Below are 14,651 nucleotides of genomic sequence, written 5' to 3' on the forward strand. Positions count from 1 at the left end.
TGGGTCACCTTTAAAACAGTCGTCATACCTGATTGAATGGGAAATTACTTTCAATAATTGTAACCTTTAACCGATTTAAAAGGGTGATTCCAGACAGTTAGACATGAGTTTGAATAGGTGGGGCCTGAAGCTTTAAAAGGATTGAAAACCAGATGAGGTTACATGGTGTTTTCATTAAACAATTCCACATGCTTGATTTGACATCTTTTGTAGGCAAATCCGTCTTGTGTCGTAATCCCATGAGCGCATCTGGCCGATTTTTTGCACGTTTATACATAATAATGATCTTCAAAATTGCAAAATTGTCTTTTTGACTTTTTAAAGGAGTTTTTGAGTGCAAATAAATTGTAGTTTGCATTGGATAATCTCCAGCATTGCATAATCTGGCGAGGATTTCTTGGTGCTTACCTAATTTGTAAACCACTGGATTTGAAACAGTACCACTTTGAGGCCGGCAGAAACGCAGGGTTGCTTACACAGACTTACTTTTGTGCTAAGATAAACACTACTAATAAGCAGACAGATATGATTTACAATCTGAAAGCTAACATCATAACCCAACAGATTTTTCATGCACCCTTGCTAATAGGCAGAAAACATGCTTATCTTTAACGCTGGCATTGAAGCGTCTGCAGAATGTTTAAGGTTATCAAGCTATGGCAGCTAAATGCGCGTTTAATTTTAAAACACATCAAGCGTGACGCCACACACCACAGTGTTGCTAACGTTAATGATTTAAACTTGACTTGAGACTGGATCGTCTGTTTTTCTAAGTTAACACTGCTGGTGAGGAATGAGGTGGACTTGATGCCTGTGAGATCATTGCTTTGGTCAAATTCCACGCCTGGGCTTTGTGAATATCAGGCTTTCTTTATCCAAATGCTGTCATTAAACGTCATTCGGTTACTCTGAACCTAATACCTAATAGTGTTAAATCAGAAACAAAGACATGGAACAAAAGTGGAAAGTTCGCTTATCCAGTGTGTCTTTACGGAGAGTTTTCACGGTTAATGTCAGCATTGCCCTGATGGGGAACCGGGCCACCCAAAAAGAGTGACATCCGCTTAAACTAAATATGCTAGGGATGCCATTCCAGCACTACTATGACCAAATTATTTCCATCATGCCATAACAATTATCCCCGCTTCGATTGTCTGAAACTTACAATATGGCCTTGAGGTACATTCCCTGCTTTCAATCCACAGAGCTTGTGAGCAAACGATTTAGATGTGATGGTTGAGGTAGCAAACAGAATGCAAAACTGTCATTGTTCACAAGCCTTATTTATAGAAACAACAGTTGATAATATTAATCAATTAATTCTAAAATAAATAAAGCAGGCATCAAAGTTTAGGGTTACTTGTGTATTCTTTTTACAATTTTTCCACATATTCATGCCAAACTACACGTGAAAATCAAAACCATGTGACAGAAATCCCTTGAGTATGTGTTATATAAAAATATGCACTATGGTTTTGCGTCATTCACTTACTTTTTCCATGTTTAAGTGTAACAGTAAACTCATCAAAACTTCGTAATGGCATGGCCTTTTTGGGTGTGTCCTTTTAAATGCAAATGAGCTGATCTCTGCATTAAATGGCAGTTCAGTGGTTGCGTAGTGCAGACTAAGGGGCGGTATTATCCCCTTCTGAGATCACAAGGGGACCCACATTTTTTATGACTTATTTTTTCACATGCTTGCAGAAAATGGTTTTCCAAAATTAAGTTACTGAATTGTTCCTTTTCACATTTTCTAGGTTAATAGAAGCACTGGGCACCCAATTGTAGCACTAAAACATGAAAAAAGTCAGATTTTTTTGGTATGTCCCCTTTAAGTTGATAAAAAATTCAAAATAAAGTCTAAACATCTGTATAAATTTAGCATTTTTATGTTTACTTTTCTTTAAAAACACCAATATAGTGCAATAATACAATATTTTATCACAACAGGCTCTATCATACACCTGGCGCAATGCAGCGCAATGCGCAACGCAAGTGTCTTTTGCTAGTTTCAACCTGGCGCAATTATTATTTTCACGTTTAGTGCCACGTTGTTTAGATAGCAAATGCATCTGCACCCAATTTTGCGCCCATGGGCGTTCTGGTCTGAAAACGAGGTGTGTTCAGGGGCATTGTTGGCGTGTTGCTATTTTGTGGCAACTAAAATAGACTACGCTATTGACCAACAAAAACCTGGTCTAAAGTCTGAAGTCAATGGCGCAATATTCTTTTTGTTATTTAAAGAGTGCATTAGTAATATGCGCCTATAAACGGGACGACAACGCGGGTTTGCTTATCACATACATGAATGCGCAGCAGCACAAAAAACACTTTTAAATATGAGAGATTAAATGATTGAATGAAAAAGATTATTTTTGCGTCTCTTGGACATAAATGAGGACCGATTATGAGACGTTAAAAGGCGTAAGGAGCTTCTTCACCTGTAGCCTGGAAAAATAAATGCTTTGCTTTAAACAAATGCATCTATTTTTGTTTTCTATGTTTTTTAAATGCTACCCCATGGATTTATTGTATATGATGACTTTGTACCTGTGGATATGGTGAGATGAGAAACATTTTAAGTAATGCTTTAAAAAAAACATGGAGCTGTCCGAGTGCTGAAACGCTTCGGCTCTCCGCACGTTTGTAAATTCTTTATCTCTTGTTTGTATTCTTAGAGTAGGCTACAAACCTTTTCTTGCATATTTGCTAATTATCTTATCAGATTACAATGATTATAGGATATTAATACATTTACAGCAATTAAAAGCCTGCTATTTTTACTTCCATGACTAAAAGAAAACCGCTTTTAAAGGTTTTAATCCAAAAATAATAATTTCAATAAAAATGAAAACACCACATTTTTTTAACTTATTCTTAAGCTGGTGGTCTTCTTCCTCCGCTTAGTTTTTCAGTTTACAAAGTCCGTCATCTAAATAGGGATTAGAGATAGTGCCAGCGCAACTGGCTTTTAAAGGGGATGAGAGATAAGACTCTCATTGGTTTATTGCACGTTATGCCCAAAACACACAGATTACTCATTAGGAAAATATGAACAACCCTTTTCGACCGTGCTCTCGGCGCACAAACCATTTTTCCCGTCGTTAAATTAGCAAAAGTGGCAACGGACACGCCCATTTAGACCGTGCGCCGTGGACTTTAGATCATTAAAATAGGGCCCAACAACTAAGTATACATCTCCAGGTTGTATAGAAAATAAGAGTATGTACCATATATTTTCTTTGAACATTCACTTAATAACGTGTGCTTGACTTGATAACAAGCTATTTACATAATAGTTTGTTGTGCCAGTTTTGTTAGAGGTAAAATACCATATGAACCCAAAGTTGTGTACAAATGTTATTTAGTCAAAAATAAATCCTGCTTCTGCTGAATAAGGTTTATGGCAGAGCCCCCATGTAAAAGCAGCAGATATGCTCAATTAATTGTAATCAAAAATGCTTTTGAAATTCGCAAGCTTTTTTAATTGGTGGATCTCGTGATTTGTTATATCTACAATGCTTTGATAATTAAGCTGAATAAGGGCGCTTCAGATTTCTTGTCTAAAACTTTCCTAAAGGCTTTCCTCCTTCTTTCCAAAGTGCTTGGGCGATCCCATTGCGTCTGCAATTGCTAAGCAACCAAAGCACTGTGTGACGTTGTTCCAAGCACCCATCATCGAAAAAGACATCAAATTCCAGTTCTGCATTCTGCAGGGCAAGACCAATTCAATTCAAATTCACACTAGGATAAGAATTAAATGGGAGCTTTAAACTTTGGAAGCAGACACAAAAGAATAAAACCTAAGAAACAGTAGTGTATATGAATTTTTACTTTTACAAAACTGTAGTCTGTTACAGACCCAGTCTGTCTGCTTCTCTTGGTATTTGCCCTTACCTGAAATACATTTCCTATCATCCTCCATGCTCCCTCACCTGTTCATTGTCTGCAATCATCCTCACCTGCCAGCCATTCTGCCTGATAATCATCTCCATTATATAAGCTCACTCTGTTAACTATTTGTTGTCCAGTCTCGATTTTCAATGCGTTATGTTAGTGTGCATATTTGTATCCAGTGTTGGGGAAAGTTACTTTTAAAAGTAATGCATTACAATATTAAGTTACTCCCAAATTAACTAATTGCATTACTTAGTTACTTTTTACAGAAAGTAATGCTTACGTTACTTTTTAGTTACTTTTGCGTTACTTTTTCTTGGCTGAAGCTTGATCTCTTTCAGGCCTTGCAGGTGTTTTTATGACGGAAAAGTTTTGCATTCAGACATTGCATATTTCAACACAAAAATGTCGAGCTCTGGCCTGCCATCTCAGTTTCTGACTCAAACGGTTCCCACACCGGCGTGTACGCATAGAGGGCATAATGTGACTATGTTTAGTTTAATTCAGTACATAGTTTTAATTACACACTTGCATTACTTTTTGAAAAAGTAACTCGAATATTAATGTGTACATTTAAAAGTAATGCGTTACTCGTTACTTCAGAAAAGTAATATTATTATGTAATGCACGTTACTTGTAATGCGTTACCCCCAACACTGTTTGTATCATTGTATTAAGTTCATTAAACCTGTTGCTTTTATATATCCTCGTCTCTCCTTCTCCCTACACCACACTACTGTATCAAAGTCTTATTTCACAGAAATTTTAACTTAACATCAAACACCACTCCCAAAGGGGTAAGATTGTAATCTCTTAGCTACGTCAAACAAATTTTCACTCCAGGACTTAACTGTGGTTTTGTTTTGCATTCCCTAAAGGGAAGGGTATGCTGGGATATGGGTAATTGTCACCTGGCTCTGCTATTCAATACCTGGAATTTAAGGGGTCAGGAGATAGGAAGAAAGACGGCTATTTTCGAATCCCCCACACAATTTTTACAACAGCAGGTTGCCGTGCAGTTTTAAGATTCTGTTGTGTTTGTGGGAAGAGGACAACAATGATATATCATGTTTTTTACAGTACCAAGATCGAAGGCATTCTTAAACAAAAACTCAATTCTGAGTATATCAGAATTTTTCTAAATATGTAAAAAATATTTAAATATAAAAATAGTATTCTTAGTAAACTTCATTGTCTGAAGGGGGCGTTAACAATTTTAAGAGATGGGTTTGTGAGTGGTGTTTATCTGTATAACCTCCCACCCCACAACTTGGGTGTTCTGTTTCTCAGGTGTTCCTAACATGTTTAAATGCGTTTTTAGTATGTTCTTGGTGGTTGTTAACTTGTTGATATGCATAGATTTTTTGGACCCTGAATTCCAGATTAGGTGTCTTCATACTGTACTTTAAAAAAAAGCATTTGATACATTAGACACGTTAGTGTGCATACATGTAGTTCTAGGCAGGTTTAGGGTTAGGGGTGGGTTTAGGGTTTGCGATAGGGTAAAGAGGATAATTATATCCAGATATCATTCACACCTGTAGCACAGATATGTGGGATGAGTTACATGCTAGATTTCAGGGGCCTCATTTATCAAGCGTGCGTACGCACAGAAGTGTGCGTAAAGTGTGTGTAGGAATAGTTTTACGCAAAGTGTGGAATTTATCATATTGCACTTATACGTAGAAATGTGTGTAAATATACCCACACCTCGGAGCATGCTTACACACAGAATCTAGTGGTAGAATAGCGATACTACATAGGATCATCCTGAGTGAGTAAAGAAGTGTGTATTTATATCCACAAGCAGGTGTTAAAAATGATTCACGTCAATATGGTAACAGCAAATCAGTGTTGAAGTTAATGATTTATTTGTGATTTGTATAAATAAAGGCTCCGACAAATGCTTGACACAGTGCAATATCTTGCGTTATTGGAAGACTTGGCAAATAATCCATTCCACCGGGAACGCGTTTTAAAAGATTGGGCCGATGATGCTGGTTATATGCTGCTGTCCAAGGTGGAAAGTTGTCTGTCCTCCTCCAGTTGCACTGATTTCACGTTGGTGTGCTGTGACGCGTTTTTTTTTTTTTTTGGCTGATAATTTAATGTCAAACCACTTTTTTATTTGTGGAAGTGTTCTCTCCTCATATTCAACAGAATTAAACGCACATGAAACATGTTCCCATGGAGATTTGTTTTCTTTTGTAAGTCATTCATCCCGCACTAAGTGCACCAAACAGGATGTGTTAACTCAATTTCTGCGTCTGTAAGTTTCTCTTTTATGCTCTCTTTGACATTATTGCGATGAGGGAAAAAGCATAACCACGTGACTTATAACGGGAGGTGTTGTCACCATATATGGTTCATTGGAGGCGTTTCGGAATGTAAATGACCATGAACGTGCACGAGCATGGTGCTTAAGAACAAGTGGGATTCATCATCAAGGATTACTTACTGATGTGCGTACGAACCACGTGCGCACGTTTGATAAATCCTGATTTTATTGTACTTACACACATACTAAATTTCATTCATAGGTAAAAATATGAAACATTTTCTACGCAATGTTGATAAATGAGGCCCCAGGACTTTGGCTTAATGTTTAAATAAGATAACAAACACTAAACTGCAAAAAAATTTAATAACTTAGTATTTTTGTCTTGTTTTCAGTACCGATATCTAAAAATATAAGATGCACTTTCTTGGTGAGCAAAATGACCTTTGTCTTTAAACAGGGTACCCCCAGGATTGTCAAACCTAAATTCAAGGCTTTTTAAGACCTTTTTAATACCACTTCAAATGAAATTCAATACCTACATCGCACCCATTCGGGTAGAATAAATCATTTTAAATAACGTAATATACCTCAAATAATTACTATTTACAAGGGTTTGAACATTCATGACAACATGCCTCTGAAAGGCTGAGTCCAAGGCCTAACCCTTATCTTTACCCATCATTTAAAACCAACAATCAAATAGATTTAATAGATTTAAATGTACATTTATGGTAAATTTGAAAATCTCCAGGACCATTATGTTGGAGAAGGTAATTCATGTTAAAACAATAGCCTTGTTTGATTCATGAAATAAGCTGCAAACCAAACAATATCACCAATTTTAAGTTTTTTTTTTTTTTTTGCTGTTTAATATAGTTAAGATAATAACAACATCTAATAACACTCATCAGTAATGCTCTGAACCAGAACAATACTGACAAACCAAATTAACCATATTATGGAAATTGAAAGAAAAACCCCTCAAACACAACAACAAATTAAAATGTTATGCTATTTTGACCCTAAAAGACAAGAGATCGGTTCACTGCACCAGACAAAAAACTGGACACAAGCTCTTATATAGATATATTTCTGTTAATATTTTCTGTTAATCTTTATACAGGACCATACTTAAGTTTTCTAATGCTAACTTAGTGTGACAATGTAAATATGTAGCCTATAGTATATATTGCAAGATGATATTATCTAATTAAACAGTAAACAAAATATATAATAGCTTTCAAATTTGCGTTATTGTTTGCAGCTTATTATTGCATGGATCACACAAGACTATTGTTTGACATAGAAATTATCTTCTCTGACATAACGATCATATTAAAACGTGTCTTCTCTACCTAGATTTACTAGAGACGGATTGTGGAACAGAAGATTGTGTGTGTGTCATTGATTAAATCAAACAACCGATCACAGGTGAGAGGACACCCGTCATTGTCCCGCCCCCACAGTCCCAAAGTCAACTTGATCGAGCAAGTGCGTGTTGTGCAGCTGCGAGCGCATAGAGAGAGTCGAGCGAGTGCTCATCCCAGCCTTTTAACTTAACTTTTTACTTTGCTCGCGTGACTGCGTTTGTGCGCTTTGAACAGAGGTGCCCTCTCGGGAGGATGTTTTTCAGCGCGCGAATAGTGTTCTGTGAACACGCGAGAATGCTTTTCCTTGCTAAGATGCTTTTCCGAACATGGATAGTTTTCTGCGCTCGTATCTATCGCTCGTGGGTGGTTTTTGTGCACGCGAGTTTTGTGTCTGAATTAACAGCATATAAATCTATTGATCATTTGAAAAAATAAGACCTCCGTGAAAAATTCAAGACTTTGAGGTGAAATTCAATACCTTTTAAGGCCTTAATATGGGAAAATGAAATTCAATACTTTTTCAAGACTTTCAAGACTCCGCGGGTACCCTGTTAAATAAAATTTTGGAGAATTTGTGCTTAAAACAAGAAAAAAAATCTGCTAATGGGGTACACTGCAAAAAAAAAATATTTTCAAGAAAATAATGTCTTTGTATTTTTGTCTTATTTTCAGAATAAATATCTCTAAAAATTCTTAAATTAAGATGCTTTTTCTTGATGAGCAAAACGTCCCAAGAAAATAAGTCTAGTTTTTAGACCAAAAATATAAAATGTAAGTGATTTTGTGCATAAAACAAGCATAAAAAAAAAAATCTGCTAATGGGTTAAGCAAAAAATCTTCAAAATTTTTCTTTAACACTAAATTCAAGAAAAAATTTCTTACCCCATTGGCAGATTTTTTATGCTTGTTTTATCACTTAAATTTGACACTTTTGGTCTAAAAACTAGACTAATTTTCTTGGGTCGTTTTGCTCATCAAGAAAAAGCATCTTAATTTAAGATCCTTTTTTTAAATATTTTTACTGAAAACAAGACAAAAGTACTAAGAATTTTGTTTGCATTGTAAAAAATCTTGAACTTTTTTCTTAAACACTTAATTCAAGAAGATTTTAAGAAACATTTTCTTACCCCATTGGCAGATTTTGCTTGTTTTAAAAACTAGACTTATTTTCTTAGGTCAGTTTGCTAATCAAGAAAATACATCTTGATTTAAGAATTTTTAGATATTTGTACTGAAAATAAGACAAAAATACTAAAGTAAGAAAGTACTTTTTTGCAGTGCATTAATTATAATGTGGTCATATTTATTCAAATGATAAAAATGCATATTAGATGCTATATGTTGATTTTTAGATCAAGTTTCGAATATCTCATACGGTTCAATATGGCTTTGCAGCACAACAAATCATAACCCTGAGAAATCTTTAATAGATTTTTTTTACTGTTAACTAGGCATTGTACTGTTCAATGTGACATTGTGAGCTTTAATAATGAAAACACTTTTTCAAGTAGTTTTGAGATTTTTAGTAGATGACAAGAGATGATAAAAAATGTAGATGTTTGCATAGTTATTCATTTTCCATTATAAATCCCCCCAAAACCTTGAGAATTATTCAACAAAATATGCAAAAAAAGCAGTTTAAAAGGAAATACTCACCGACTGTATCACAAGGCTCATCTTTGTGGACACAAAAATCTGTTCTAGAGAAAGAAAACAAGAAGGGAAAGAAAAAAGAGAGTTGTCAGCCATAGAAAAACATCACAAATTAGTTTTATGTCTGCTCATAAGAGCAACTTCTGAGCAATACAATTTATCGTGATTGTATGAATTATTATTTAGAAAAATAAGCAAAAAGAAGCTTATGTGAAAAAGGAATCAAACCGTAGCTTTGTATATAACAATGAACAAAATTTTTGGAAAAGTCTAAGACTTTTCTTTAGCTGTTGTTTTGATTGGATGCTATCTGTATCTGACCTTTGATTGTAAAACTGCTCAGTGTGGGAAATATTCAGTGCTGCTGTTGTAACTGTACACTACTTGTCCTCTGATGTGATCTTACACCATCAGTCTCAAAAGTACAGCAAATAATCAAATCCAGCTCATATCCTGTCCAACTCCTGAAACTATTTTGTTTATATGAGGGTGGACCCAGCCACGAATGTTCAAGAGGTCACAATAACAAGACAAAAGTGGCATGTGCTCGACATGACAACAAAACCAGTAATGTTTATGTGACGATTGATGTGAAATTACAATTAAGAGATTACAAGAGGCTTTACTCCAAAGTACCTTAAGTGTATTCAAGCTAAACAATTACAAGCAACAGTATGTGTTTTTCGTAGGCTTAATCCCATGACCTTGGCATTGTAAGTAGTGTACTATGCATTACCAGTTGAGACATACTTAGGGAGGGGAATTTTAACAAGAAAGGATAAATAAAAGAAGATCTATATTGTTTTTGTATTGTAGTATTTTAATGACAATTCACATTCCCCATACTTAAATTGTAAGGCATTTCTACATAATGGTGATATTTCTTATAATTAAATTTATTTTGATTTAATTACAGACGGTTTCATCGGACGCACGTGCGCTGACGCGATACACGTCTGGATCCGAACTTTACTTCCGTTCTAACAAGTTGCTAAACTGATCTCTTGAACAAATGCCTCGTCGAAAATAACAAATGTTTTGGTTTACTAGGTTATCAATGTGTTGTTTTTTTGCTTGTTATATAAATAAACTACGTTTAAAGGACTGTTGTTATTTATTCTTAGCGGAGTTTACTGGAAGTAACATGCGGACCACAACAGCCGTTTGTTTATGTTGTTATTGCTGAAACCGTCTATGTACAGACAGGATGTTTCATATTATTGGATTTACAGTACAACGCATTATTTTATTTTAACATTTTTGATTTACGGAAATAAATCGAAATCTAAAAATCCAACCTGAGGGGCGATTTACATTTCGCATCTTTAGTGCTCAAGTTCGTTATTGCAAATGTAGGCACGCGGTATGCACGCTATAAATGAAGCGCCCGCACCGCATCGAGTTAAAAACATTTCAACTTTCTAGAATGGACACCGCAGGTCATGTGACAAGAACCAACAGACAGTCGCGTTTCCCGCGCGGATTTAGAAGCGAAATGTAAACCACCCCTGATAATTCATACATATTTTATGAGTTGGCTAATTCCTATGAATTAGTACAATGCTAATCATGCAAAAACGTATGATTATCATAAAAAAAAACAATTACGAAACCCCACCCCTAAGAGCTAAGTCACAGGGGTCAAGGCAAATCAATTTACATTTCGCGTCTTTAGCGCTCAAGTTCGTTATTGCAAATGTAGGCAAGCGGTATGCACGCTATAAATGAAGCGATGCGGTGCAACGCGCTTGTTTTTCAGGCGCGCCCGCACCGCATCAAGTTAAAAACATTTCAACTTTCTAGAATGCACACCGCAGGTCATGTGACAAGAACCAACAGTCGCGTTTCCAGCGTGGATTTAGAAGCGATATGTAAACCACCCCTGATAATTCATACATATTTTATGAGTTGGCTAATTCCTATGAATTAGTACAATGCTAATCATGCAAAAATGTATGAATATGGTAGTATGAATTAAAGGGACAGTTGACCCACAAATGAAAATTCTGTCATAATTTTCTCATTCTCATGTTGTTCTGTAGCATTTATTTTTCTGACATGGAAGTATTGTGATAAATGGTAAAGAAGTTTCTACTATGGAAGTGAATGGTTGCTTACCGTTATTTATTAAATATATTTTGTGTTCATCAGAAATAAAGAAATTCATACAGATTTAGAACAACATGAGGATGAGAAAATAATTTTCATTTTTGGGTCAACTATCCCTTTAATACAAATTAGCCATACAAATTTCCATGATATAGCGTTAAAGTAAAGAGGGTAACAGATTACTTTTTCTCACCAATGGTCTCTTAGGGATATCTAATCTATAGATTTACTATTTTCAATTGATCACTAAAAGCAGTGCTTACAGCCTTTTGGCACTTCTGCAAAGTTACAATGACCGTGCTACTATAGCCAGAGTTATTATGGAACAGACAGAGAACATCTATGGGTTGGGTTGGTTGTGCAATGGCAAAGAGACGCTTTACAAAGAGATGTTTTCCCACGCACCCCTATAGTGAGCCTTCTGACTGACCAAGGTGCTGACAGCTTCACGTTAGCGTGTGAGTATGATTAAAAGCATATATCATGAACTAGGGTGTTGCTGGAGGTGCGGACAGATAGAAGAAAGACGGCGGTGAAAGCAGGAGACACCAGAAACAGACCGAGACAAAAGCAAGCACTTGACGTCTGGATATAGTCCAGCTCCTCTTGTGAAAAGGAACGATGGCCCCCGCTTCCCGACTGGCCTGAATTCAAACAGATTCGTCCCCACATTACAACCACATCTCCAAAGGAAACCCAGCTGACATCCAAGAGAATTTGTTTTTGCTTTCTCAGCTCTGTCAGAGCTGCTGCAAATACCAGGCGCTTGCAGGTCCCTTTAAGGTTTGGCTCCTGCTAACAGCCAAAACACAACGAAACGGCCAATCCCGAAGGGTCAGTGTTAGTTCAAGCAGACGATACCTTTGAATCCCTCAATTATCAGTCAACTTTAAGGGGTGGGGAGGACTGAAAAGCATTCCTGAGACTAGCACAACCATGTCCAATGGCTCCAACTCTGCAAACAACAATGGGTTAATGTCGTCTGAGATGCTTCCTCTTGTAATTGTATTTGGCAGGGGTAAAAAGGCAGTGGCTACAACCTTCAACCCTGTAATTTGCCTTTACCAAAAACTTAGTTTTCAGCTTCAACAATGACTAAGAGGTAAGGAACCTAGACAGATACTTTTAAGTGTTAACAAATAAGAAGCAGAGGTGATTTTACAAGTAACTAAAATATATGACAACTTGTTCCTTCACAGCTTACGTGAATTTGACACACATCTAGGTAAAGAAAGATCATGTTCAGAAACAATCAGGTGGGGATTGATGGAGATAAGAACGTGATATCTATTAGCCTGATGTCCACAGAGGATACGACATGATAACCATGATCTGTCTTCTAACTGTAACAAAGCTGAGCAATAGAGAACAGCGATGAGGGATGCAGTTCAGAGTCTTTATTGTCTCTGGCTTCATACAACAACACCACATAAAAAAACACATCAATCATTTACATTTAAAATTTTGACAGCACTTGGCACAAAAGATAAGAAAAACTTTCCTTATTGCTTGTGGTTGCCTATAACGTCTTCCTAATGGAAACAATTGAAACTCACTGTGTAGGGGGTGAGATACACAATCGACTATTATTAAAGCTTTTTTTACTTTACATTGATAGCAATCGTTCAAATGTCTCTGTGTCTTACCTTCTTAGTTCTTACTTGCCTCATTCACAATCTTGGACACCTTAGCTTTATTTACAACATTCAGGTTACCATACATGATGTGATGTTAAAAACCAAAATACTTTTTCACAAAAATTTTATAAACCATTTCAAGTATAATCTTGCTCACACCAAAGTAGTTCATCCTTTTAATTAAATACAACCTTTGCAAAGCTTTCTTACAAATGCTGTCAGTATTCTCCAAAAAATTAAGTTGGGCATCAATATATGGCCTCGTACACACTGCAAACTTTCGGGAGTGACAACCGCATTTAAGTAAATCCCCTAAATGTTCGTTTCATGTCTGTACGGAACAAGACTCATTCCCGAAAATGTGATGATTGACACATAGCAACGATAACCATACTGTAGCAACATTCTGCCATCTCACGTGCTTATCACTCACAGCTTTGACAAAATAATTGAACAGCGTTGTGTTTTGCAATAAACCTCCATCTTGGCGGTGTGTATTGTAGGCATTTGTAAGACTGCTCCACAGCGCGCCGTCTTACAGTGTTGCCTGGTCCTCGTCTTTTTTGTACTCACATACCGTTTTGGTGCTTAACCGTTTATGTGGCTTTTGGCTCATGAAGCGATCAAGTTTTCGGTGTTATTAAAGTGTGAACATTCCGGTCCCAATATTTTGATCTTTGTGGTAAAGCATTTGAATTTATTTTGGTTTATTATTGGATTTTTCTTGTTTTTTGCAAGACCTGGCAACACTAGTCAGCAAACGCTCGTGCCTCTGTCATTTTCCGCACCGTGCATACAGAAGACTTTTTTCCCCTTGTAGGCATTTATTTTTTTCAGAAGTGTGATCTCGATGCACGTTTAAATACTTTATTACTACTAGTTGTTTAATTCGGTTATGTACACACTATGCAGAGTTTCTGTAAATGCGGTTGTCACAACCTGCATTTTGCGGAAGTTAAGTAAAATGCGGTTGTCAGTCCCGTAAATTACTAAACTGTGTGTGTACAGAACAGGATTAAGCATTAAAAGGTGAAGTGACAACCGAATTAATATGCAGTGTATACGGGACCTATGTCCCTATTTAAATTACAAACAAATGCTGCGTCCGAAACCGGTAACTCCGATAACTCCGCTAACTCCGCTCCGGGGGCATCACGGATAGTAAAGTGCCCATCGTGATGCACGCTGATCCTGGTGATGCACGCTGGTGATAATCCTGAATTGTGTAGCAGTAGATTTATTACATCTCTGAAGGATGTTATTTCAACCCATTCGAGTAGAGGGGGATATAAACGTAAAGATAGGTGCCACTTGCCATTGTTGAATACAGAATGTAAAAATCTGATGTTACCTAGAGACCTGTTATTAAAGCAATCTTTGAAATCAGGTTTAACAACAGACTGTCAGAAATTTACTTCTATGCGAAACAAGGTAACACAAAGTCTCAGATGGGCTAAAGCTAACTTTTTAATTAAAGTAATAGAGAATGCAAATGGCAATGGAAAATTTGTATGGCAAAACTTAAATAAACTGCTTGGCCGACAATTAAAGACAAATAATAAGAAAATGGAGCTTCAAATTAATGACTTGATTATTAAAAATCCACTCTCCATAGCTACTAATTTTAATAGTGTTTTTATAAACTCTGTGAAAGAGATTACGCAACAGTTAGTTCCACCTATGTGTTCTGACAATGTTACTGAT

The 14,651-nt window shown here is 36.3% G+C and overlaps 1 protein-coding gene across 3 annotated transcripts in view; it reads right to left on the reverse strand.

The window, feature by feature from the left end:
* Positions 1–14,651, reverse strand: part of adamts17 (ADAM metallopeptidase with thrombospondin type 1 motif, 17) — a 244,291-nt gene that overhangs the window by 177,032 nt on the left and 52,608 nt on the right. For all 3 annotated transcript variants that reach the window (XM_055187083.2, XM_055186975.2, XM_055187023.2), the window contains exon 7: positions 9,205–9,248. In XM_055187083.2, the coding sequence (XP_055043058.2) occupies positions 9,205–9,248 (44 nt within the window). The remainder of the gene's footprint in view (positions 1–9,204; positions 9,249–14,651) is intronic.

The sequence above is a fragment of the Misgurnus anguillicaudatus genome, chromosome 21, assembly GCF_027580225.2.
Source record: "Misgurnus anguillicaudatus chromosome 21, ASM2758022v2, whole genome shotgun sequence".
NCBI classification, from domain to species: Eukaryota; Metazoa; Chordata; class Actinopteri; order Cypriniformes; family Cobitidae; genus Misgurnus; species Misgurnus anguillicaudatus.